We start from the raw sequence: 26,492 nt of genomic DNA, 5'->3' as shown, positions 1-26,492 counted from the left end.
TGTAGATATCCAGTTGTCCCAGAGCCATTTGTTGAAAAAGATTATGATTTCTACCATTGAATTGCCTTGGTACCTTATAAGGTTTTATTTCTGGACTTTGTTTCTGTTTCATTGATCTCTATGGCTATTATTGCCCATATCATGCTGTCTTGATTACTTGATTAAGTTTTAAAATTAGATAGTGTTAAATCCTACAGTTTGTTCTTATTTTCCAAGATTGTTTTTTTCTGGATCCTTTGCCTCTCCATATACATTTAAATTAAGCTTGTCTATTTCTATAAAAAGAGCCTGCTAGAATTTTCATAGGGATTACATTGAATCTGTAGATCAACTTGTGGAGAATTGCCATCTTAACAATAGTGAGTCTTTTAATCCATGAACATGGAATATATCTCCACTTATTTAGATATTCTTTAGTTTTTCTTAGCAATTTTTTTTTGTTGTCAGTGTACAGGTCTTATACTTCATTTGTTAAGTTTATTCCTAAGTATTATAATTCTTTTTGATGCTATTGTGAATGAAATTGTTTTCTTATTTTCATATTGTTTAGTACAATTATTTTTTAATAATGTCAATATGTGTATGCCATATTTAATATGCTGGCAGGAACCAGTCAATCACTGATGCTTGTCATGGGACCAAAATTCTGGGCATTAAGTACCTAGGTGCAGTTTTTGCCCTTAAAGAATGAAAGTCCTAAAAAATTTAAAGTATGTTAATACAGAAATAGTCCTGGGAATTCAATTAGAAGACATGACAAAATGCTAATAGTAAGGCTCTCTTAAGAATGCTGACTTGTATTTCTTGACAGTTTATTGATTTTTAAAATCATTATAAATGTACCCCTTTGCATTTAATATGTATCAATCAGCAAATTACTAGAATGTGCCTATGTTGACACTTCTGATCTCAAGTTAATGGTTTGTTGTAGGGCTCATCTGTGCTTCCATCATTAAAAACTGTTATTTAGGGGAAAAAATTGCACCCCGCAGTTAGTTATTACAACGAAAAGGAGATATAGTTTGCCAGGTTGAACATAATGTTTTTCTGGCCTTTTATAGACAGCCAGCATTGAAATCACTGTCCTTAAAGCATGATCTTGCAGAATGTCTTTATAAGATAAAATGAGGTATTACACTTTAAAAACTGGGTAACATTAGGGTTTTTCTGATTGGGTGAAGAAAATTAAAGTATATTACAGCTGGCCCTTCAACAATGAAGGGTTTAGGGGTGCTAATCCCTACACAGTAAAAAACCAAATATAACTTTTGACTCCCCAAAACTTAACTACTAATAGCCTACTGTTGATGGAAGCCTTACCACTAACATAGTCAATTAACACGTATTTTGCATGTTATATGTATTATTATATACTGTATTCTTATGATAAAGTAAGCTAGAGAAAAAGAAAATGTTGTTAAGAAAATCATAAGGAAGAAAAGAAACATTTACCAGTTATTAAGTGGAATTGGATCATCATAAAGTTCTTCATTCTCGTCATCTTCATGTTGAACAGGGTGAGGAGGAAGAGGAGAGGGTGGTCTTGTCTCAAGTGTGGCAGAAGTGGAAGAAAATTCACGTATAGTGAACTTGTGCAGTTTAAACCTATGTTTTCCAAGAGTCAATTGTATATCGTTTAAATTTTTTAGTGTTTCTCTTGTAAATTGTTTTTCTTCTTGGGCACCAGTTATGGCTTATTCATGAGTAACCATTAATGAACACTAAAAGAAATGACAAAGTTTATTTGTGCATGTTAATAGAAAAACTCAGAGTATCATGCTTACTTCAACAGCTTAGTTTTACTAGCAGAAAGTTACTGTTTCATATGATAAAATTAATGGTATTCTGTGGTACTCTGCCCCTGAGAAAATTTAAGAACCACCAAGTTAAATAAATCATTATTGGAAAAGAACAGAAATGTAAATATACTCAGTGCACTCATTTGCTTATAGGTAGCTAAGACCCACCAAAACCTATACTCCCAATTTAATGACTACCCTGTATGTCACTTTTAGGGTATAATGAGTCAAAAAGCAGTTAACACCTCATCCTAACAAAACATAAATGTCAACTAGACAGTTATTTGCCTGAAAGCTAGGGAGAACAGAAAAAAAAAGTCTTGTCCATTGTTTGCACAGTTTCCAAACAGATAGATGAGTGTTTTTTTCTTATGTGTTTCCTAAAACGTAAAGCTATTGAAATTGCTATGTAAAATTTTGTTAATCATGTGTTCAAAGGAATACGTAAATTATGTTCATGGGATATTTTGGCCTTAGATTAATGATTGTGTGACTTTTTCTCCTAGAGGCATGCTGCAAAGGAAGGTAGAAGTGGTAACACGGGTTTTCGAGGATTATCGTCACGAGGAGCATGCACACAATGTCAACACTGCTTTTTAGTGAATGACCATATCTTCAGCATGTCGTTTCTGGATTATTACCTACAAATTCTGATGTTAAATAGAGTAGTATTTATACTTAATATTTCATCTTGATCATAATGAATTGTGCATCCTTTTTTTCATTTAAGTATTGTACTGTTGAGAATTATACCTTAGTTTTGTTTTTAGTATTAGAAAATCAAAATTATACTAGCCCCTTTGTCCAGACAGCAACCTCTTAGATGCTGACTCTATATGTGTAATTTATGTCTTACTCTCCCTGGCATCAGTACACATCATCCTTCTCACTCCAGTTGAATCATAGGGTGATGTCTGCCAAAAGTACATGCCAAGCTATATAGTGCTAGATACTGTAAAGTCTCTTCTTCTCAAAGGAACCTACTGTCTAGTTTGAGATATAATTAATGCTTGTCTGCATAAAAACAATATAGATAATATAAAGAAGTGCAGTATGAATTATAGAAAGTGTGTTATAGAGATTCAGAGCAGGGAGGAAAAGTTAGGGTAGATTATTATTAAAGGGTTAAGGAAAGGTAAGTTTCAAGGAATTTGGTTATTTTTAATGTATGGATATACTGGCATTTTATTTGGTTTTAGCATATGATTTATAGTTGGTGATTTCCGTATATTTGTTTGCTTTTCTTTTTTGTTGTTGTTTGTTTGTTTTGTTTTGTTTTAAATAAGCCTTGTTCTTAGGTTTGGAACAGTCTGGTCTCCTGTGTTTCATGTTTCACCTAAGTCATAAATAAAGGTAATGTCCTAAAAAAAAACATGTAATACTGAAATTAACTATTAAAAGTTTTTAAGTGACTAGAGCTCAGTAACCTATAATTTATTGAGCTAAATTTTCTGTTGTACTGATTGCACACGACCATCCTGGCGGGTACACATTACACGAAGAAATATTTTTGAAATGAATATTAGCAACGATTAGTCTTATGAGCAGACTAAATGCCAAAATTGACATGGACTCTTTTTTTTCTACTCAAACTTTTCCAAGCAGCAGCTTCTTATCCAGTAAGTTTTTGTAACCGCGCAGAATTATAGAATGTGAAAATAATCCAGAACTCATATAATCTTGTGAATTATTTCTGTAGATACACAACTTTTAAGTATAATCTTTAGTAATCTCTAATTTTTCAGTTCAGTATTATTACTCTTATACTGTAGATAATAGTAATACTAAAGACATTTTTTCCCATTGCTTTTGGAGATTCAACTCTTGTAAAGTAGCCTGTGTACAAGTTCTACATTCAGTAATGAAAATATAGTTTATCAGAGGAAACACTGACTCTAGTCTTGTTCCTGCCTAATTAACTGGACAAATAATTTCATCTTGGGCATTATCTTTGTCCATAAATGAAAGAGTTGGATCATATTAGGGTTTCCCAAACTGTTTTGTGAGAAGGAACTGGTTTTCATTTCTCTGAAGTTTTGAGATTCATGTCTTTTCACTGTGAGTAGAGTGCTTACTCTATATTTCCTAAGTAAAATAAAGAAAAAGGAGACTACAATACTGCTTATACTATCTTACTGTTACATTATCTTCAGTGGGAGTTCTAGTGTTTTTCCTAGTACATAGAAGATGCCAGAGGATAGCAACTGGCTTCTAGATTGATCTAGTAATGTTATTAAGACTTACAGGGTGATCTCAGTATACTGTCTGGAATTGTACATTGGACTAAATCATAAATCATCTCTAAGATTCTTCCTGACCATTTCTAACATGTAAAGAAATGACATTGTTGAACAATTTTTTTTGTTTGTTTTTTGAGACAGGGTCTTGCTCTGTCACCTAAGCTAGAGTGCAGTGCCGTGATCTTGGCTCACTGCAACCCCTGCCTGCTGGGCTGAAGTGATTCTCCTACCTCAGCCTCCCAAGTAGTTGGGACTACAGGTGCACACCACCACACCTAGCTAATTTTTGAGTTTTTTGTAGAGATGGGGTTTTGCCATGTTACCCAGGCTGGTCTTGAACTCCTGGGCTCAAAGGACCCACCCGCCTTGGCCTCCCAAAGTGCCAGGATCACAGGCGTGATCCACCGTGCCCAGTCACGTTGAACAAATCTTAATTAAAAGGTCAGAAATACAGAAATAAGCTATTTTTACCAGTAATGTTAAAGCATCATTTATGTTAGGCACTGGAGTCTTCAGCCCCTCGTAACCATTGTTAACCAGCTGACATATTAGCTGAAGAATTCTTAAATTTAAAGTGTTGACACTATCCCAGTACATACCCATTTTTTAATCCTTTGAAAAGATGCTATATTTGTTCTCTATAACAGCATTTATGCTATTTCATTTGGGAAATTTGAAAGACTTGCACAGTTGTTTACTCTTAATATAAGATGGTGAGTAGATTCAAGAGAAGATTTTTGGTTTTAACATCTTCTTCCATATCTTGGAATCATAACTGCTTCATAATGTAGTCTTCAGAAGCGTGCCACAAACAAAGCACCTAAAAAGGACAAACCCAGAAAATGACAAACCCAGAAAATGTGTCTCTGTTAAGAAGGAGCTTCTGGATTAATTAAACTAACCTTGTTAAATTGACAGAAAGACAAATGAGGCATATTTTTCGGTTTGTCATAAATTCTTCTAGGGGTAAAATTGTGAAATTAGGTAAGATCTCTGTGCCCATGTATAACATCTAGAGATCTCCAAGGCTTTGTATACACTGTCTGATGTCCTTTTAAGCTGGGGAGAAGAATGTTGTCGGAAACAGAATAACTATTATTACACAGTTAACAAGTTTGGCAGAATTAGAAATGGCCTGGTTTTCTTTTTAGTGTAATTTTCTGAATGTTTGTCTGTTTGTACCTATCACTTGCACTGGTTACAGTTATACACAGGTATGTAGGGTACTTCTTATGACCTTGCTTTCCAGTTGCAATTCCACAGCTATGTGAATATGTATCTTAGCTATTCATTCTCCACATATCCCACCTAGTGGATTTGCAATGTAGTGTGTATCATTTCAGTATCAATAGGCTATATGTTTTATTAGAAGTTGTACACAAGTTTGGTGTGATGGTTGGTGTAATATTTGTTCCATCCTTTGCCACCATCCCAGGGGATAAGCACACTAGCAACCTTGGTGTATTTTTCCATTTCCTTGTCAATATGTCAATTGGGACAGATTGGTTGAGCCACAAAATTCAGCTCTACCACCATATAGGATTTACCTGGTGCAGGCGATGATGTGACCCCCTATTTTGTTTATACTTATATTCAGTTCATGTTCTGTGCCAAAGCTACAAAGTGGTACATGCTATGCCTGCAGTCATTCACCTTTATGATTCAAGAGCACAGTTATTTGCATGTGACAGGTCTTAGGTAGCTCACCATGACATTTTCAATCTGATAGAAGTTCTCAGGACAGGAAATTCTACAATGTTTTTCAGTAGCTGCTTTTTGGTCCTTTGCTCTAACTTGAGCATGGCAATACAAAGCAGTTTGGATAAGTCTAAATCTACTGATTAACATTTGACTATTTACTCATAGATTACCACTCAATCATGGAATAACTTTAAAACCATACCTTTGTATGTGCTTGACAGTCACCCTATACTTAGGAGGTATCCTCATTTTACAGATGAGAAAACTGGCCTAGACCAGTTAAGAAACTTACTGAAACCCACATGGTCTAGTAACTTACCAGAGCAAAAATTCAAGTCCAGATTGCCTCTAAAACCCTGTCGTGCTATACTGTCAACTGAGAAGTGAGATTCAAATCCAAGTAGTGTGCCCCGCCCCCCACCATTACCTACAATCTTTTCTTCTTTGGCTTCTTGAGATGTAAGAGGGTTTCTCTTTAATTAAAAAAGTATTGACTAGGTAATTTAGTCATGGGTTCAAAATTCAAAGGGCACAAAAAGATACGTGAAGAATTTTTTCTGCCCTTGTCCCTCAGCCATCCAGTTCCCCTATCTGGAGGCATTCACTCATCATTTGTCTGTAAGTTCTCCCAAACATATTTTGTGCATATACAAGCAAACACACATATATATGTTTTTAAGTGACTAGAGCTCCCCTTTTTATGCAAATAGAAGCATAGTATACATATCGTTCTGCACCTTGCTATTGCACTAACTATATTTTGGAGATTGTTTAGTAGCAGTTCATAGAGAACTTTGTCATCTTGGTAACTGCTGCATAGTTTTTCATTGAATGATACATTTTCATAGTATGGTCTTGGATATTTTCATTTCTGTTTTCATAAACAATGTTGCAAGGAATGATAGTAGGTTAGAGGATATATAGTATTGAGGATTCTATTCATAACTGAATTGCTGCTTTAAAGGGAATGTACATTTATGATTTTAGTAGTATCCTCATTTGCCCCCAATAGATGTTGTACCAATTTATATTCCTACCACTAGTGTATTGAGAGCGCCTGTTTCCCCACAATCTCAATAAAACAAGTGTGTTATCAAACTTTTGGATCTTTCCCAATCTGTTAGGTGAAAAATGGTAGTTTAATGTACTTTTAAAAATAAACTTTAAGTTCTAGAACAGTTTTAGATACAGAAAGGTTGCATAGTACAAAGTTCCACATACGTACAACTCAGTTTCCCTTGCATAACTCTGATACATTTGTCACAGCTAACGAACCTTGTTATTAGCTAAAGAGCATAGTTTGTTCACATTTCCTTAGTTTTTACCTCATGTCTTTTTTCTTTTCCAGGATCCCATCCAAGATACTGCATTACTTTAGTCATCATGACTCCTTTGGTTCCTTTTGGCTGTGACAGATTCTTGTGTTTTTGATGACCTTGCTAGTTTTAAGGAGTACTAGTAGTCAGTGCACTTTAAAATTTGTGAGATTGGACATCTTTTCATACACTTAAAGACATTTGCATTTCCATTTCTGGGAACTAAGAGCCTATGCTTTTAACCACTATACTATACCTCTTTCTTGATTCACCATAATTATCAATAAAACATATGTGGGCCTGAACATACACAGACTTCTGATTCTGAGTGGAGAAAACTCTCAAGTCTCTGTTACAGATAGAGGAGAACCATTAGTACAGGTGATATAGTCAGACTCGTGTCTGATGACTCTGGCTACATCGTGAAGGATGAAGCAGAGGCTCGACTGGAAACGGTAGGTAGGCTGGATAAATCCTTGAAAGAAAAGCAGTGTTGATAAGTTCAAAGGAAATTACAGAAGAGCCAGGAATTAGTGGTAATGGATGAGAGAATCAAGAAGTCAAAGGTGACTCGTTTTATGAGCTGGATATTTTGGGTCTTCTTTTGAACCTAAATGAGAAATTCAAAATAAATATTTGGACAATGTTCAGCATACCTGTCACTTGAGATCTACTTTCTCTTTCTGTTGCCATAGCTCTGTGCTACTACAATTCCCAGAGCCCCATGCTCCATCACAATCCCCTTAGAGTCCGCCGCGCGGAGTTCTGGGACTTGAGGTCCGCGGCCTATTTACCCAAGTTGGAGGTAGGGGCCTGTGGAAACATGAAGAGGTAAGGACTTGTCTGAAGAGCAGGCGGCAAGGGGAGCTTTGTTCTACCTTTTCTTTTCTTCTATTGCTTTCTGGTTTGGGTATTGCACGTTCTCAGGATGCGGTTTGGTGGGAGCGGGAACACGACAAAGGAGACGGGAGGAGGGGAGACGGGCTGAACAGGCCTGCAGAGCGAAGTTCAGGAAGGGCTGCCACCGGGGCCGGCTGCTGTGGGAATGCCCTCCCGGCACGGGCCCCGGGAGCTGGCCGGGTGCTGCGGCTTCGTCGTTTCACCCGGACCCAGCTGGGCAAAAGGGTTTGAGGCTGACAAATTCCCGGCGCCGGAGATGTAGGTACCTCGGGCCAGCCCCTCGCCGTCCTCCCCTACCTCCACCTCCACCTGAGAAAGGCTCGGGGCGGGCGCATTTATTTGCAACGTCTGTGTGTTAAAGACTACTTGCTTGGGCCCCGAAACCATGTAGCGCTTTACAATCTTAAAGTAAGGGAGCGGTACTTTGTTTCTAAATGTGGAAGGACAGCACCAAAGCGGTTCGATTTATGGGGTGGGGGGAGGGGAGGTGGAAGGCATTGCTGGGCTCAGTTCCCCTTACTTGTCCTGAGGTAAATGGCCGCTTGAGCCTAAATGGCCTGAGCCTCCTAACTATTGACAGGCTTAAATTAATTTTAGATTCACTCTGCAAGTAGAATCATCACTCTGGAATAGTGCAGTGCATTTAAAATTCTTACTGATATGCTTTCCTGCACTGTCAGTTCCTTGCATCTTTTAAAAAACCGTTTATGACTTTGCCTGCCTGAAACTAACCTTTAATATTTTTTTATGATATCTCCTCCATGCGAAATAATGTATAATGTATATATACAGCTTAAAGAATAATAAAGGTTCGCATCCACTACAAGCTTAAGAAATAGGACATTGCCAGTCCCTTAGAAGTCTACTGTGTCTCTTCCCTCCCTTCGTTCCCCCCTGAGGTGACCACTATCCGGAATTTTGTGTTATTAATTCCCTTGCTTTTAAAAAAGCAAATAGTTTCTAGTACATATGAATTTATCCCTAAACAAAATGTTCCTAGTCATGTATTTGAAGTATTCCTGATACTTCATGCTGGCGTTTCTATTGTAAAAGCTACTAGACTCAATGTGGCTAAAACAATACTGACTTTCCCTTTCCCAAATCATTTATTCCATCTGGAGCTTTGTCTTTCCTTCATTGGTACCATTGTTCTCTCAGTTACACAGACTGAAATTTTGGGATTATCTTTGACTTCCTTGCCTCTGCCTCCAAAAGGCCTCTCTCATCTAACCCTTTCTTTCCATTTTCACTATTACCATTTCAGTCTAGACCTTCATCACCTTTTACTTCAGTAGTTTCATAACTAGTTCTTCTTGTTTCTTCCCTTTGAATCTCTATGGCATATTATAACCACATTCATCTGTCTAAACCATCACTTGCACTGTGTCACTTAACTGTTTGATAAATTACTACTTATTATCCTTCAGTATATATTACTGTCCCTTTGTACTCTCTTTCCCTGTTCTCCTTTTCTTCATCACACACCTTTGAATGTCAGCTTAAAAGTACCTTTCTGAAGTCTTCCTTTACCACCTTTATCTCCCAATTTTCTCTTCTGTGAATTTCTACTAATTTGGCATATGCTTCTATGTGTTATTATTCTCTCCTCCCCCCGCTGCCAAGGCACATGCACACAACACGTAAACACACACTTCTTCTCCCTAAATAGATTGTGGGCTTCTTGAGGATAGGGACTATGTCTTAAACACCTTTGACTTCCCTCAGTACCTAGCATAGTGCCTTCTGTGTAAACAGGTATTTAGTAAGTGTTCATGGACTAAATGGTAAAGGGCAATGAATTGTTGGAGAAGTGTCTTTGAATAAATGGGGTCAGTAATGGTAGATAATATAGATAAGGAATATATTTTGAGACTCACAGTCTCTTCTGTTTTCTGTATATATTCTTATGTCTACTCCAGGGTAAACAGCTGTGTGAAGAGTGATGAGCATGTCCTGGAGGAGCTGGAAACAGAAGGGGAGAGGCAGCTGAAAAGCCTCCTTCAGCATCAACTTGATACTTCTGTCTCCATTGAGGAGTAGGTATTGATTTTGCAAACGGAGAGTATCATAGACTCTTACCTCCAGGTGACAGATCTCTCTTAAAGCCTAGATGGAATGTTCTTCTCCCACCTCCCTTTCTTTGTTAGACTTCAATGTATTAGGTAGGGTTTTAATTCTGTGTCTCTTCCTCTGGGAAGCCTCCCATATCTCACTAAGTCTGAGCCAAGTACCTATTTTATGTCCTCCTACAGCATCCCATATTTCCCTTAACATAGCACTTGTAACCCAATATTATCATTGCCTGTTTACTTCCCTCTGTTCCACTGTTTTTCCACAAAAGCAGGAGCCATTTTTATCTTTTTTATAAAGCTATTAAATCCTTAGTACCTAGCAGAGTATCTGATGCATAGTAAGTACTCAATAAATATTTGTTGATTTAGTTTATTATTCCTGGATGACGGCACTATCGATGGAGTTCCATTTTGTTGCAGTGGTGCTTCAGATTAGAAATAAGATGTAAGAGAAAATTTGCTAGTGAGTTTCATTGTACCTCTTACAGTGCTGAACCTCCATTTTTGTGAATGATAGTAACCTCAAGATGTTCTTACTCTCCTCCTGCATGTTTTGCAGATGTATGTCTAAGAAAGAGAGCTTTGCTCCTGGTACTATGTACAAGCCCTTTGGGAAGGAAGCAGCTGGGACTATGACTTTGTCCCAATTCCAGACACTGCATGAGAAGGACCAGGAAACTGCTTCTCTCAGGGAATTAGGGCTTAATGAAACAGAAATCTTGATCTGGAAGAGCCATGTTTCTGGTGAAAAGGTGAGTGGGGTAATGATTTTTTTGTTGGTTTTTCTCCTCAAAGAAACAGAGCAAAATATCTTCATTTTAGCACTGAGAGCCTTTTCATTTCTAGTTCTCACAAAACTGAGCTTGGTGTCTGAATCTTCTTTGATTTTTAGAATGCAGACATTGGTAAAAGAGAAGCTGTTCTTTAACTTCTTAGCTAACACTTTCTGTAAACATTCATTTCTGGGCCTAGGTCATCTTTTTACTTGAGATACCAGATCATCATGTTCAGGTTGTGCCCTCTATGATACATGCCATCTCATTCCTCTGGTTTCAGAAGACAAAACTGAGGGCAACTCCTGAAGCAATACAGAACCGTCTTCAAGATATTGAAGAAAGGATCTCGGAGCGTCAGCGCATTCTTTGCCTGCCACAGAGATTTGCAAAGAGCAAACAGCTGACCCGGCGAGAAATGGAAATAGAAAAGTCTTTATTTCAGGGAGCTGATCGTCACTCCTTCCTTAAGGCTCTTTATTACCAAGGTATGTGATCCCCACTGACTTTGATATATTCTTTCACTGAGAGAAAGATTAAACAGCAGGGCATTAAATATGAAGAGTTAGTGAAGGGAATAGGGGAAAGACAAATTGTCACTACTTTTGAGAAATGTATAATACCATAAGAGAGACAAATATGTGCACAGTTAGTTGCATGACAACATGGAAACTGCTATTATAGAGATTTGAATAAAATGCTGAGGTAGTGCAGAACACAGAGCATCTAAGTCTAGTTGGGGGAGTCAGAAGTTGACATTTATACTAACTCCTGATGGATCAATGGGCATTTGTCAGGTAAATAAAGGGGAATGGAGATTAAAGGTAGTAAATAGCAACAGGATTACGAAAGAACCTGGTGTGTCTAAGGAACAATGAGAAGTTTAACGTGGCAGGAGTAGAAGAAGTGGCAGGGAATGACAGGAGGTGACACTGGAAGGAAGGGGAGGCGAAGCTAGATTGTGAAGGGTCTTTAGGCTGAACTACAAATTAGCACAAAATATATAGATAAATAGTATGTGTCTTAACCAGAAGGATTTAGTTTGACAGATAAGTTTTACTAGACGCTGTGGAAGGTGCATGGAAGTTTAAGAAATGGTTCCTCACCTTGTGCCAAGTATAGTCTGGTTGGAGAGATAAACATGTAACATTTAGTGACAATACTAGATACATTTGTTAAGTGTTGTTGGAGTTCAGAGGAGGCAAAGGCCACTGTGTATTGGTGTGATTGAAGAAGGCCTCTCAGAGGAGGTAAGATTTAAATGTTCTTTTAATACTACCTATTCTTTAGAAAAGAGAGGTAATGACATTTCAGTTGCAACAGATGGTGTGAGCACTAGGGAGTGTGCTAACTATGGAGGAGATGTGAGACAAGGTTAGAAAGGTAGCTAAAAATTTTGAACTGTATTTGGTAACTAGTATAGACTTATACGAGTTAGTTATCAGTTAGTTTCAATATGTTTGAAGGTTTTTGAACCAGAAGTGACATGATAAAAGCCATATTTGAAAATTATTAATCTGGTGGTCAATAAATAGGATTAGAGAGAGGAAGAACTGGAAGCAGGCAGAATGGATAGGAGATATTACAGTCATTTAGGCATGAAGACTTGGTCTAGAGTGATAGCAGTGAAATTGGAGAGAGGTAGGTTTATAAGGGAAGAACTAATAAAACTCGTTGACTGAAAATGAAGGAGGGAGGTCAATGCAGAGGTATGTGTCAAAGATAATCCAGAGGTTTCAAGGCTGTGTGACTTACCAATTGGCAAAATTAAGAAAGCCTTTATGGGGAAATTTCGAGGAAGGATGATGAGTTTGATTTTAAACATGTGGAATTTGTGAGAATGGCAGGATCATCAAATGCAGATGTTGAGGAGACAGTTGGAAATGCAGCCGTGAAGCTCAGGAGAGAGGTCAGAACTAGATATATAGAACTGGGAATCATCTATCCTTAGATAACATGTTAAGGCCGTGAGAATGGATGAATGATTTGTTAGAGATAGAAAGATCATAGACATGGCAGAGCAGTGGTGAAGGAAGGAATGAATGAACAAATGAATAACCTTTTGTGGAGAGACATTTAGCATAATGATTAAGAACATGGGCTCTGGAGGCAGACTGCCTGGGAAAATCCTGGCTCCCCCACTTAACTAGCTATGAGATGCTAGGCAAGTTACCTCTCTATGCTTCAGTATCTTCATCTGTAAAATGAGAATATTAATAGTAGCTATGTTACAGGGTTACTAAGAGGATTAAGTGAGAGAATACATGTAAATCACTTAAAGCAGTACCTGGTATTTGGGGTGGAGGGTGGGTGGTGTATGAATCTGTTCTGTTTCCTATCTTTGAAACTCCTTGCTTTAAACCTTCACAGCATACCACAAAAAGACAAGTGCAGACAAGTACATGACCTCAATGAAGAGGAAGATAAAATTAGGCACAAAAGGCAAGTCGAGAGTTTTCTTATAGTGTTAGACTTAGGAATGTAACCTAGGGTCCCAGTTGAGCACTTATTTAATTCCATATTCAGTATATGACAATGTTTATAGGAAATGATCCAGAGGGAGCATATTATCCTGATACAGAATATTAAAGAGAGGAGTTAGTAGAAGTTGTAAAGCTTTTACATTTACTGCTGTTGTTTTTTCTCTATACATTTAAATTATTGTACCAGACATAAATTGACCTTAATGATTTTTAGATCCCATTTCACAAATAATTCTGAATATTTTTATTAATCAGTAAAGTATAATTATTGATGATGATGATGATATGATAGCTAATATTTTCTTACTTTTGAAATGAACTTCCAATAAAATTGCATGGGGCTTCTTCTTTTTTGGTGTACAATTCTGTGAATTGTAAATCATGTAGATTCATGTAACCACCACCACAATCAAGAAAGAGAATAGCTTCATCACCTTAAAAAACTCCCTCATGCTGTCCCTTTATAGTCATTCCCAACCCACCATAATTCCTGACAATCACTGACTGTTTTCCATCACTGTAGTTTTATCTTTTAGAAAATGTCATGTAAATGGAATCACACAACATGTAACCTTGTGAGACTGGCTTCTTTCACTCAGCATAATGCCTTTGAGACTCATTTGAGTTGTTGCGTGTATCAATAGTTCATTCATTTTGTTGAGTAGTGTTTCATCATATGGACATTCCAAAGTTTGTTTATCCATTCACCCATTGAAGTGCATTCGGGTTGTTTCCAGGTTATGATGGCTATGCATAATATTGATATGAACGTTCTTGTACAGGTTTTTTTGTGAACATAAGTTTTTATTTCTCTAAGGTAAATATCTAGAAGTGGGATTACTGGGTCATATGGTAAGTGTACATTTAACTTTATATGAAACTGCCAAACCATTTTCCAGAGTGGCTGTACCATTTTGCATTTTCACCAGCAATGTATGAGAGTTCGAGTTGCTCTACATCTTTGTCAGCACTTGGTATTGTCAGTATTTATTTTGGTTATTTCAATAGCTGTGAAGTGGTACCTCATTGTAGTTTTAATTTGCATTTCTTTAATGGCTAATGATGTTGAACATCTTTCATTTGCTTATTTGCCATCCTTATATCCTGTTTGCTAAAGTGTCTGTTCAAATCTTTTGCTGTTTTATAATTGGGTTGTTTATTTTCTTCCTGATGACTTTTGAGAGTTCTTTGTATATTCTAAACACAATCTTCTGTTGGATATGTGATTTTCACACATTTTTTCCCAGTCTGTAGCTTGTCTTTTCATTCTCTTAACAGTGCCTTTTGCAGGGCAAACTTTTTTTATTGTGGTAAAATATACATAAAACTTACCATTTAAACCATTTTTAAGTGTGTAGTTCTATGGCATTAAGTACTTTCACATTGTTCTGCAACTATCACAGCCATCCATCTCCAGAAATTTTTCATCTTCCCAAACTGAAACTCTGTACTTATTAGATACTAACTCCCCGTTTTCTCCATCCCCACCAGCCTCTGGCAACCACCATCCTACTTTCTGTTTCTATGAATTTGACTACTCTCAGTATATAAGTGGAATCATACAATATTTGTCCTTTTGTGACTGGCTTTAGTTAGCATAATATCTTCAAGATTCATCTAAGTTGTAGCATGTGTCAGAATTTTCTTTTTAAGGTGGAATAATATCCCATTGTATGTATATAGCACATTTTGTTTATCAATTGATGGATGCTTAAGTTGTTTCCATGTTTTAGCTTTTGTGAATAATGCTGCTACGAACATGGGTTTACAAATATCTGTTTGAATACCTGCTTTCAATTATTGTAGGTATATACTCAGAAATGGAATTGCTGGATCACATCTTAATTCTACATGTAATTTTTTGAGAAACTGCCATATCATTTTCCATAGAGACTGTACCATTTTACATTCCCACCAGCAATGCACAAGATAAGAGTTCCAGTTTCTCCATACCCTTGGCAACACTTACTATTTTCTTAAAAAATAATAGCCGTCCTAATGGGTATGAAATGTTATCTTATTGTGGTTTTGATTTCAATTTCCCTGATGATTAGTGCTGTTGAGCATCTTTTCACATGCTTTTTGGCCATTTGTATATCTTCTTTGGAGATGTATCTGTTCAGATCTCTTGTCCATTTTTAAAATAAGTTTCTTGTTTGTTGTTGAGTTGTAGAAGTTCTATATATATTCTGTATATTAATTCCTTATAAGATATATGACTTGCAAATATTTTCTCCTATTCCAAGAATTGCCTTTTCACTCTGTCCTTTGATGCACAAAGTGTTTAATTTCGATGAAGTCCAATTTGTTGATTTTTTTCTTTTGTTGTCTATGCTTTTGGTGTCATATCCAAGAAATCATTGCCAAATCCATTGTTATGAAATGAAGGCTTTTCCTTATGTTATCTTCTGAGAGTGTTATAGCTTTAGCTCTCATGTTTAGGTCTTTGAACCTTTTGAGTTAATTTTCGTATATGGTATTAAGGTGAAAATTCAGCTTTATTATTTTCATGTTGATATTCAGTTTTCCCAGTGCCAGTTGTTGAAAAAAGACTGTTCTTTCCACACTGAATGATCCTGGCACCCTATTCAAAAATCATTTGACTATATATACCTGTCTTTATGCCAGTACCACACTGTTTTAATTACTGTAACCTTGTAGTAAGTTTTGAAATCAGGAAGTGTGAGAACTCCAACTTTGTTCTTTTTCAAAATTGTTTTGGATATTTGGGGATTGGTTGAGATTCCATATGAATTTTAGAATGGATTTTTCTATTCCTGTAAAAAAATATTATTGACGTTTTGGTAGGACTTACATTGAATCTGTATATCACTTTGGTTAGTATTGATGTCTTAACAGTATTGTCTTCTAAGTCATGAACGTGGGGTGTCTATTTATTTGTGTCTTGTTTAATTCCTTTCAGCAACATTTTGTAGTTTTCAGTGTATAAGTCTTTTACCTCAGAGAAAATGTTTTCAAGTCTTGTTTCAAATCTTGTTTATCAGTTGATCCTTTCATGGGTTGCCTTTTATGTATGTGCATTTATATGTATCTAACAACTCTACCTGTTCATGAAAAAGATATTTTCCTATGTTTTCTTCTGATAGTTATATAGTTATACATTTTACATTTAGATCTATGATCCATTTTGACTTGATGTTTATATAAGGTATGAAGTTTAGGTTAAAGTTCACTTATTTTTTTTTTTTGGCTTCAAATGTCCTGTTGTTTTAGAACCAACTGTTAAAAGAGTATCCTTTCTCCATTTACTTGCCTTTGCATTTTTGTCAGAAATCAGTTGGCCACATTTGTGTGTTAATACTTAACCTCATAATTAATGGTGAAAAGTTGAAATTCTTCCCCAAAGATCAAAAATAAGACAAGGATGTCCACTCTTGCCAGTTGTGTTCACAGTGGAATGAAATTCGAAATAAATAACAGAAGGACATTTAGGAAAATTACAAATATGTGGAAATTAACACTCTACCAAACAGTCAATGAATTAAAAGGAAATCAAAAGGAATATTAGAACATATCTTGAGGTAAATTAAAACACAACATGCCAAAAACTTATGGAGTAAAATAAAATCAGTGTTTAGGGGGATATTTAGCTGTAATGCCCATAGTTGTATATGCCCATATTAATAAAGAAAAAAGATTTCAAATTAATAACTGAAACCTCCACCTTAAGAACTTATTAAAAGAAGAGCAAACTAAATCCAAATCAAGCTGATGAAAAGAAATAATAAAAAATGGAGCAAAAATAAATGACATAGAGGAAATAATAGAGGAAGTCAACAAAACCAAAAGTTAGTTCTTTGAAAAGATCAACTAATTTATAATCCCTTAGCTAGACTGATCAAGTTAAACAGAAAGAAGACTCAAATTTCTAAAACTCAGCTCCACTTTGGTTCTTATTTGTATGCGACATCTTTTTCCATCTTTTTGCTTTTAATCTATTTGTGTTTTTGAACCTAAAGTGTGTCTCATGACAGCAAATAGTTTGGATTATATTTTCTCTTTTTAATCAATTATTTCAATCTCTGCCTTTTGAGTGGAGAGTTTAGTTCATTTATTTTAATGTATTTAATTAGAGTCTGTTAAGGGTTTACATCTGCTATTTTGCTTTTTGTTTTCTGTTTCTCTTCTATCTTTTTTGTTCCTCTGTTCCTCCATTTATTCCTTCTTTTATGTTAAATAGATTTTTCCAATGTGCCATTTTAATTAACTTCTTGCCTGTTTTACTGTTTTTGTGTATGTGTGTGTGTGTTAGTGGTTGCTCTGGGGATTACAATTGACCTCTTGGCTTAAATAAATTAATTTGTATTAAAACCAACTTAATTTCAATTATATTAAAAAACTTTGTTTAGCTGTTCTCTACCTCCCATACTTTCTACTGTAATTGTCATACCAATTACATCTCAGAATGGGGCTTTTCATTGAAGTGCCAGGCAGGTCAAATAGTTCCATCCAGGTAAAATAGTGAAAATTCTCCAAGGATGGGGCTTTTATGGTGCTCCAGAACTGGTCTGCCACTCCAGTTTCAGATAGGCTGCTGGTTTTTGCAGCTTCTGTTGTTGCAAGGTTGTTGATTTTCAAGGCTACTGCAAAGCTAGAGAAGGGGAGATGGGATGATGGAAAGTCGAAATGCTACAAACCTCACTGTTTAAGTTACATTCATCTCTTAGCATATGGATAGCCAATTGTCCTGGTGCCTTTAGTTGAAAAGACTATTCTTTTTCATTGAATTGTCTTAATATCTTTGTGAAAAATTAATTTACCATAAATGTAAGAGGCTTTTTTAAATGTTTTTTTCCTCTTTATTTTCAGCAATTTGATTATGCCATGTCTCTTCTGCACATGAGTTCTTTGTTAGTTCAAATTCTTGGTTTCTTACCCCTTCCTCCTGCTGCCATTCACTCTTCATAGCATTTAAATGTACCATACATTCTCTCCAGGTTTTATAACTTTATTCAATGGGAGTCACGGAGTGAAGTGTGCTAACATCATCTTACCCACAAACAAGTCCTAATAGCTACTAATTTTGAGGACTTATTTGTGCCAGTCCTTGCTAAGTATTTTTGTAAATTATCACATTTAAACCTTACAGCACCCTATGAGATAGTACAGTATTATACCCAATTTACAGAAAATGAAATTGAGCTTCAGGGGGCATAAGTGATTTTCTTAAGATCACAATTATTAAGTGGCCATGCTGGGACTTAAATCCATGTTTGTCCTTACACAAAAGTCTGTACTTTTGTCCACAGCACTTGTTTATGTGATTGGAAAAGATTTATTGGTTTATTAAGTGTGATTTTACTATATCTCGAGACAAACTTTTCTGGAGTTATACATATCCCATTTTCTAACCTTGAATCAGTGAGAAAGAAACATATATTATCTCTAGAAATATATTTCCTCTGAAATCTTCAACTATAGTATGGTACTCTCTGACTACAACCTTTCTCTTATCCTTCTGGCTCGCATAACTCTCTTAAATTCACATACCATCTCTTCAACCCTGTTTATATCTCCAGTTCCTTGACCTTTTAATTTTCTCCCAATCTGTCAGTCCCTTTCTATTTCTTCTTCCTTTCAAATCTCACTTAGACTCTATCATCCATTATTTAACCACCCATCTTGACAATGAATCATTCTCTTTGCTTCCTTGTCTGTGTATCACATCCACCCAGCAAAACCTCAAACTCAAATCAACCAAACTAATTGCCTTCTCTATTTCTACATCATGGCTTCTGGGCATTGCTAGAAAGAAATCATAACTTTGCTGATTATTGCCTCTACAACTTTCTCGTCTCTGTTATTGGTTAGAGCCTCTCCCTTGTTCAACAATCTATCTCCTAGTCCCTAGTCAGCTCACTATTTCATTCCTAATAAATACTATTTTAAATCCTCATTACTCTTTCCTTTCCTACTATTTTGTCATTTTTAACAGTCTTCCATCCTATTTCAAAGGAAACTGCCATCAGCAAGAACTTTCATCCATTTCCTGCTTCATGCTCTGCTAACTTCTGTATCCTCACCCTTGTTTTCTTCTCTCTTGACTCAGTGCTAGGGAAGTCCTTTCTGCTTAAGGCTAATGTGTATAATTTTGTGCTGGATCCTATCCCTTTTATCTTCCAAATAACTTCAGTCATCCCCAGTATTGCTTCTTTCTTTTTAGGGTTTTAACATGACTTGTATACTTGTCAGACTCCATGGTCTACATACGCTTACCATGAACTATCTAAAGAAAATGATAAAAATGAAAAATGTCTTTCAATTGATTAGCTACTTGAACAAATAATACATTTAGATTTTCCTCTTTTTTTATTATACTTTAAGTTTTAGGGTACATGTGTACAACGTGCAGGTTTGTTACATATGTATACATGTGCCATGTTGGTGTACTGCACCCATTAACTCGTCATTTAACATTAGGTATATCTCCTAATGCTATCCCTCCCCCCTCCCCCCACCCCACAACAGGCCCCGGTGTATGATGTTCCCCTTCCTGTGTCCATGTATTCTCATTGTTCAATTCCCACCTATGAGTGAGAACATGCAGTGTTTGGTTTTTTGTCCTTGCAATAGTTTGCTGAGAATGATGGTTTCCAGCTTCATCCATGTCCCTACAAAGGACATGAACTCATCATTTTTTATGGCTACATAGTATTTCATGGTGTATATGTGCCACATTTTCTTAATCTAGTCTATCATTGTTGGACATTTGCATTGGTTCCAAGTCTTTGCTATTGTGAATAGTGCCGCAATAAACATACATGTGCATGTGTCTTTATAGCAGCATGTTTTATAATCCTTTGGGTATATACCCAGTAATGGGATTGCTGGGTCAAATGGTATTTCTAGTTCTGGATCCCTGAGGAATCGCCACACTGACTTCCACAATGGTTGAACTAGTTTACAGTCCCACCAACAGTGTAAAAGTGTTCCTATTTCTCCACATCCTCTCCAGCACCTGTTGTTTCCTGACTTTTTAATGATTGCCATTCTAACTGGTGTGAGATGGTATCTCATTGTGGTTTTGATTTGCATTTCTCTGATGGCCAGTAATGATGAGCATTTTTTCATGTGTTTTTTGGCTGCATAAATGTCTTCTTTTGAGAAGTGTCTGTTCATATCCTTTGCCCACTTTTTGATGGGGTTGTTTGTTTTTTTCTTGTAAATTTGTTTGAGTTGTTTGTAGATTCTGGATATTAGCCCTTTGTCAGATAAGTAGATTGCAAAAATTTTCTCCCATTCTGTAGGTTGCCTGTTCACTCTGATGGTAGTTTCTTTCGCTGTACAGAAGCTCTTTAGTTTAATTAGATCCCATTTGTCAATTTTGGCTTTTGTTGCCATTGCTTTTGGTGTTTTAGACATGAAGTCCTTGCCCGTGCCTATGTCCTGAATGGTATTGCCTAGCTTTTCTTCTAGGGTTTTTATGGTTTTAGGTCTAACATGTAAGTCTTTAATCCATCTTGAATTAATTTTTGTATAAGGTGTAAGGAAGGGATCCAGATTCAGCTTTCTACATATGGCTAGCCAGTTTTCCCAGCACTGTTTATTAAATAGGGAATCGTTTCCCCATTCCTTGTTTTTGTCAGGTTTGTCAAAGATCAGATAGTTGTAGATATGCGGCATTATTTCTGAGGGCTCTGTTGTGTTCCATTGGTCTATATCTCTGTTTTGGTACCAGTACCATGGTGTTTTGGTTACTGTAGCCTTGTAGTATAGTTTGAAGTCAGGTAGTGTGATGCCTCCAGCTTTTTCTTTTGGCTTAGGATTGACTTGGCAATGCGGGCTCTTTTTTGGTTCCATATGAACTTTAAAGTAGTTTTTTCCAATTCTGTGAAGAAAGTCATTGGTAGCTTGATGGGGATGGCATTGAATCTGTAAATTACCTTGGGCAGTATGGCCATTTTCACGATATTGATTCTTCCTACCCATGGGCATGGAATGTTCTTCCATTTGTTTGTATCCTCTTTTATTTCATTGAACAGTGGTTTGTAGTTCTCCTTGAAGAGGTCCTTGACATCCCTTGTAAGTTGGATTCCTAGGTATTTTATTCTCTTTGAAGCAATTGTGAATGGGAGTTCACTCATGATTTGACTCTCTGTTTGTCTGTTATTGGTGTATAAGAATGCTTGTGATTTTTGCACATTGATTTTGTATCCTGAGACTTTGCTGAAATTGCCTATCAGCTTAAGGAGATTTTGGGCTGAGACGGTGGGGTTTTCTAGATATACAATCATGTCATCTGCAAACAGGGACAATTTGACTTCCTCTTTTCCTAATTGAATACCCTTTATTTCTTTCTCCTGCCTGATTGCCCTGGCCAGAACTTCCAACACTATGTTGAATAGGAGTGGTGAGAGAGGGCATCTCTGTCTTGTGCCAGTTTTCAAAGGGAATGCTTCCAGTTTTCGCCCGTTCAGTATGATATTGGCTGTGGGTCTGTCATAGATAGCTCTTATTATTTTGAGGTACGTCCCATCAATACCTAATTTATTGAGAGTTTTCATTCAGTGCAAAAATCCTCAATAAAATACTGGCAAACCGAATCCAGCAGCACATCAAAAAGCTTATCTACCATGATCAAGTGGGCTTCATCCCTGGGATGCAAGGCTGGTTCAACATATGCAAATCAATAAACGTAATCCAGCATATAAACAGAACCAGTGACAAAAACCATATGATTATCTCAATAGATGCAGAAAAGGCCTTTGACAAGATCTTCTTCTTTTACTGTATACCATAATAAGTAGCAGTTCGTTTAAAAAGTGAAATGTAAAAATTTAAGCCCTAAAAAAGATAATATTAAATAGATAATATAATATGTTAATATTTTTGATATCCTAATGGGAAAAGATTTTTTCTATTCTTTGTTTTCAGTGAAAATTTTCAAACACACAGAAAAGATGAAAGAATTTTATCACAAAGAACCATTATATTACCATCTGGAATCTACCATTAATATTTTGCCTTATCACAAATCTATCTATACCCATACCCATCTATCAATCCGTCTTTATTAATGTATGTTAGAAAACCGCTGATGTAAATTCCTTCCCCCGAAATACTTCAGCATGTATACTGTTAATTATAGTTAAATATTTATTAATGATTTTTCTTTTGTTGCAAAATTTGCAAGCAGTTAAATGTAAAGATCTTTCAAGTGTTCATTTGCTGACTTTTGACCGGTGTATAAATCTGTAGTGATATACTGGTAAAGGTTTAACAACCAGGTCTCTGGCGGGGGGGGGTAGGGGAGGAGAGCGGGGAAAATAGGCCCTGATTTGTATCATTTGCCAGTTTCCAAGGTGTACATATTACCACCATAGCCAGTTTCAAGCTACCAATATGTTATCACTGAACATGGAATTGGGAATAAAGACAATCATCGGACCATCTCCAGGACACACTGCATCTGTGTAACCTAACCCCTATCAACACAGAAGATTACTATCACCACAGAAAGTCTCAGCATACTTCTTTCCAGTAATTCCCATCCTACCCTCTCAGAGGCAACTAGTGTTGTGATTTTTTTCCACCATAGATTAGTTTTGCTTGTTCTAGAACTTCATATAACTGGAATTGTACAGTATATGTTCTTTGTGTAAGGTTTCTTTAATTCAACATAATGTTTTTGGGATTCATTCATATTGTCGTATGTATCAATAGTTTGCCCTTTCTACAGCACAATTCTTAGGAGAGTTTTCTATAATTACTGTATTAGTTTCCTAGGGCTGCTGTAACAAATTATTATAAATCTGGTGGCTTAGAACAACAGAAATTTATCCTCTCCACAGTTCTGGAGGCTAGAAGTCTAAAATCAAAGGTGTCAGCAGGGCCATGCTCTCTCTGCAGGCTCTAGGAGAATATCCTTTGTTACTTCTTCTAGCTCTGGTAGTTGCCAGCAATTCTTGGTGTTCTCTGGTTCATAGATGCATAATTCCTATCTCTGCCTCTGTCATCACATAGCATTCTCATGTATCTGTGTTTTCACATTGCTCTCTTAAAAGGATATCAGTCATTGGATTTAGGCCCCACCCTAATCTAGTATTACTTCATCTTAATTTAACTACATCTGCAAAGACCCTATTTCCAAATATTTCACAGTCTGTGGCTCCAGGTGAACATGAATTTTAGAGGTATACTGTTCAACCTAGTACAGTCTGCCCTCTGGTGCCAAAAATTCACATCTATCCACTTGCAAAATACATAACATCCCCAAAAGTCTTAACCCATTCCAGCACCAAGTCTGAGTCCCAAATATCATCTAAATACCAACTCAAAAAGTCCTAAGTCTCATTATCTAAATCATCTATATCAGGTATGGGTGAGGTTCTGGATATGGTCCATCCTGGGGCAAAATTTCTCTCCATCCAGAGACTGGTGGAGCTAGAAAACAAGTTATCTGCTTCCAAAATAAAATAGTGGGACAGGCATAAGGTAGACATTCCCATTCTGAAAGGGCAAAAATGAGGGAATAAAGGGGTTACTGGTCTAAAGCAAGTTTGTAGCCTAGCATGGCAAATTCCATTAGTTTTCAAGGCCTATGAGTAATATTCTGGGCTCAGTGCTTTGTCCACTGGGCCCATATACTCAGTCTATCAGGGCAGCTATAGCCCCATCCTCTCTGGCCTCTATGTCTGTGGCTTTGCTCTTGTAATCATCCTTCCTTTGTCCTGTCTCTGTCTCTTTCACACCAGGCTGGCACTGGTGGTTTTTGCTGGTATAAGATTCTCAAAAACATTGTCAGTCTCATATATGTCAAGAGATTTACACCATTAGACATGAGGTTTCTCTACAGATTCTTCCTAGATAACCCCATCTGTATTCCTGGCTTCTGCTGAGGTGGTTGATTGGATCCTAACACCCTAACACTTAATCTCTTCAATGAAAGTTTGTCCGTCTATACTGTTGGCCCTGTTTCCAGAGCACGCTATCTGTATAGGCTGAGAATTTTCCCAATCATCAAGTGTTGTCCCCTTTTTTCTTAACAGTTCCTTCTTCAATTTTCCTCTGTCCCCTTTTATTTTATTATAAGCATCAGGGAGAAACTAGCCTGCATCTTCCACACTTTGCCCATTCATCTCCTTTGTGAAATATCAGTTTGTCACTTTTAAGTTAAACTTTTTGCCCAACAGTAGAACTCAATTCAGCCAAGTTTCTGCCACTTTATAACAAAGATTGCCTTTCCTCCAGTGTCTAATAACATGTTCATCATTTCCTTCTAAGGCCTTACCAGAAGTACCTTTAACATTTATACCTCTAGCAACATTTTGTTCATGATTACGTGTATGTAATCATGAACACATATATTCTCTAAGGTAATAGAAGCTTTCTCTACTGTCTCTTTACTTCTTTCTGAGCCCTTACCAGAATTGCCTTTAACATCCGTATTTCTACCAACAATCTCCTCAATGTAATATAGGCTTTTACCATCAAGCAGCTCAAAATTCTTCCAGCCTCTACTCATTACCCAATTCTAAATCCAATTCCACATTTTTAGGTATTTGTTAAAGCAGCATCTTACTTCCCAGTACCAGTGGTACTTTGTTATGGCAGACCTAGGAATCTAATACAGACTTTGGTACTGGGAAGTAGGATGCTGCTAAAAGTGAATGGCTTAAAACAACAGAAAGTTATTCCCTCACAGTTGTGGAGGCTACAAAATCAAGATGTTGGCAAGGTTGGGTCCTTCTAGTGGCTCTGAGGGAGAATTTGTTCCATGCCTCTTTCTTAGCTTCTGGTGTTTGCTGGCAGTTCTTAGATTATCTCTCTAATCTCTGCCTCTGCCATCACATGGCATTCTGGTTGTTGACTGTATCTGTCTCTGTATCTTCACATGTCCTTCTCATAAGGACATCAGTCATTGGACTCAGAGCCTACCCTGTGACTTCACCTTAGCTAATTATATCTGCAAAGACCCTATTTCCAAATAAGGTCATATTCTTAGGTTCTGGGTAGACATGAATTTTGGGAGGATTCTATTTAACCCGGTACATTTACTTGTTGCCGCTTGTTCACCTCTCATTCACTTTTTTTGCAAACGATCTCTTTATAGTGAGATAGATCATGACAAACAGCACTTAAAACATTTTTAATCAGATCAAGAAACAGAACATGCCGATACTCCAAAAATCCCCATATGTCCCTCACAAATCACAACCCTCTTCCCACTAGATATAACTACTGCCCTAACTTGTGATAATTTCCTTATTTTTCTTTATATCTTTACCACCCATACATGCAGCACTAGACAGTCTGGTTTGGTTTTGCCTGTGCTTAAGCATTGTGTCAGTGAATTGTACTGTATGTATTCTATTGGGTCTTCCTTTTCTACTCAATATTGTGGTGTTTTCTGGCAATTATATTTGAGATATTCGTACATATTGCTATGTGTAGCCATAGTTCATTTTCATTGAAGTATAGTATAGTATTCCTTTATATGAACATACCATAGTTTATCCATTCTACTGTAGTTGCACATTTGGGTTGTTTCCATTTGGGGGGCTGTATATATCACTTCTGCCACTGTGATCTTTCTTGTACATGTTTTCTGGGACACGTGTGCAGGAGTTTCTCAGGGTATATATCTAGGAGTGGAATTGGGTGGTGAAGTATTCACATTGTCTTCAACTTTAATAGCTGTTAACTAATTTCTGAAGGGATTCCCCCAAGTTAAAATTCCACCAGCCATGTGGAAATGTTTAGGTTGCTCTACATCCTTGTCCACAACGGGTATCGTCAGACTCTAATCTGATGAGTATTTACTTGTATTTTGTTGTGCTTTTTTCCCTTTATTATTAGTTAACATTTATTTATGTTACTTTTTTTTTCTTTTTTTTTTTTTTGAGACAGAGTCCGCTGTGTCGCCCAGGCTAAAGTGCAGGGGCATGATTTCAGCTCACTGCAACCTCCACTTCCCAGGTTCGAGCAATTCCCGTGCCTCAGCCTTCCGAGTAGCTGGGATTACAGACGTTTGCCATCACCCCTGGCTAATTTTTATATTTTTAGTACAGACTAAAAATACAAAATATTCACCAGGGACAGTGGCACACGCCATGTTGACCAAGCTAGTCTGGAACTCCTGACCTCCAGTGATCCACTCACCTCAGCCTCCCAAAGTGTTGGGATTGTAGGCATGAGCCACCACACCTGGCCAATTTATGTTACTTTTTAAAAAGCCTTTAGTCAAG

At 36.8% G+C, this 26,492-nt stretch overlaps 2 protein-coding genes across 28 annotated transcripts in view; both read left to right on the top strand.

Annotated features, from left to right (window-relative positions):
* NUP62CL (nucleoporin 62 C-terminal like) overlaps positions 1 to 7,358 on the top strand; it is a 121,115-nt gene extending 113,757 nt beyond the window's left edge. For 5 of the 11 annotated variants that reach the window (XM_054676465.2, XM_054676464.2, XM_063804010.1 and 2 more), the window contains one exon: positions 2,306 to 3,216. Coding sequence is in view for 5 of the 11 variants with exons in the window: in XM_063804010.1 (XP_063660080.1) it covers positions 2,306 to 2,328 (23 nt within the window). In the remaining 6 variants the exon portion in view is untranslated. Of the gene's footprint in view, positions 1 to 2,305; positions 3,217 to 7,088 lie in introns of those variants that run through there. The other 6 variants (XR_010154675.1, XR_010154674.1, XR_010154673.1 and 3 more) reach the window with 3 other exon arrangements.
* Positions 7,356 to 26,492, top strand: part of RBM41 (RNA binding motif protein 41) — a 56,440-nt gene continuing 37,303 nt past the window's right edge. For 3 of the 17 annotated variants that reach the window (XM_063803999.1, XM_063804001.1, XM_016943618.4), the window contains exons 1-6: positions 7,356 to 7,511; positions 7,752 to 7,887; positions 9,876 to 9,992; positions 10,588 to 10,780; positions 11,085 to 11,289; positions 13,172 to 13,243. In XM_063803999.1, coding sequence (XP_063660069.1) covers positions 7,781 to 7,887; positions 9,876 to 9,992; positions 10,588 to 10,780; positions 11,085 to 11,289; positions 13,172 to 13,243 — 694 coding nt within the window. In that variant the 5' untranslated portion in view covers positions 7,356 to 7,511; positions 7,752 to 7,780. Of the gene's footprint in view, positions 7,512 to 7,689; positions 7,888 to 8,051; positions 8,215 to 9,875; positions 9,993 to 10,587; positions 10,781 to 11,084; positions 11,290 to 13,171; positions 13,244 to 14,101; positions 14,137 to 26,492 lie in introns of those variants that run through there. The other 14 variants (XM_063804003.1, XM_063804002.1, XM_063804000.1 and 11 more) reach the window with 9 other exon arrangements.

The sequence above is a fragment of the Pan troglodytes genome, chromosome X (genome assembly GCF_028858775.2).
Source record: "Pan troglodytes isolate AG18354 chromosome X, NHGRI_mPanTro3-v2.0_pri, whole genome shotgun sequence".
NCBI classification, from domain to species: Eukaryota; Metazoa; Chordata; class Mammalia; order Primates; family Hominidae; genus Pan; species Pan troglodytes.
The sequence above is the reverse complement of the archived record's forward strand: the minus strand, read 5'-3'. Positions and strand labels throughout refer to the sequence as shown.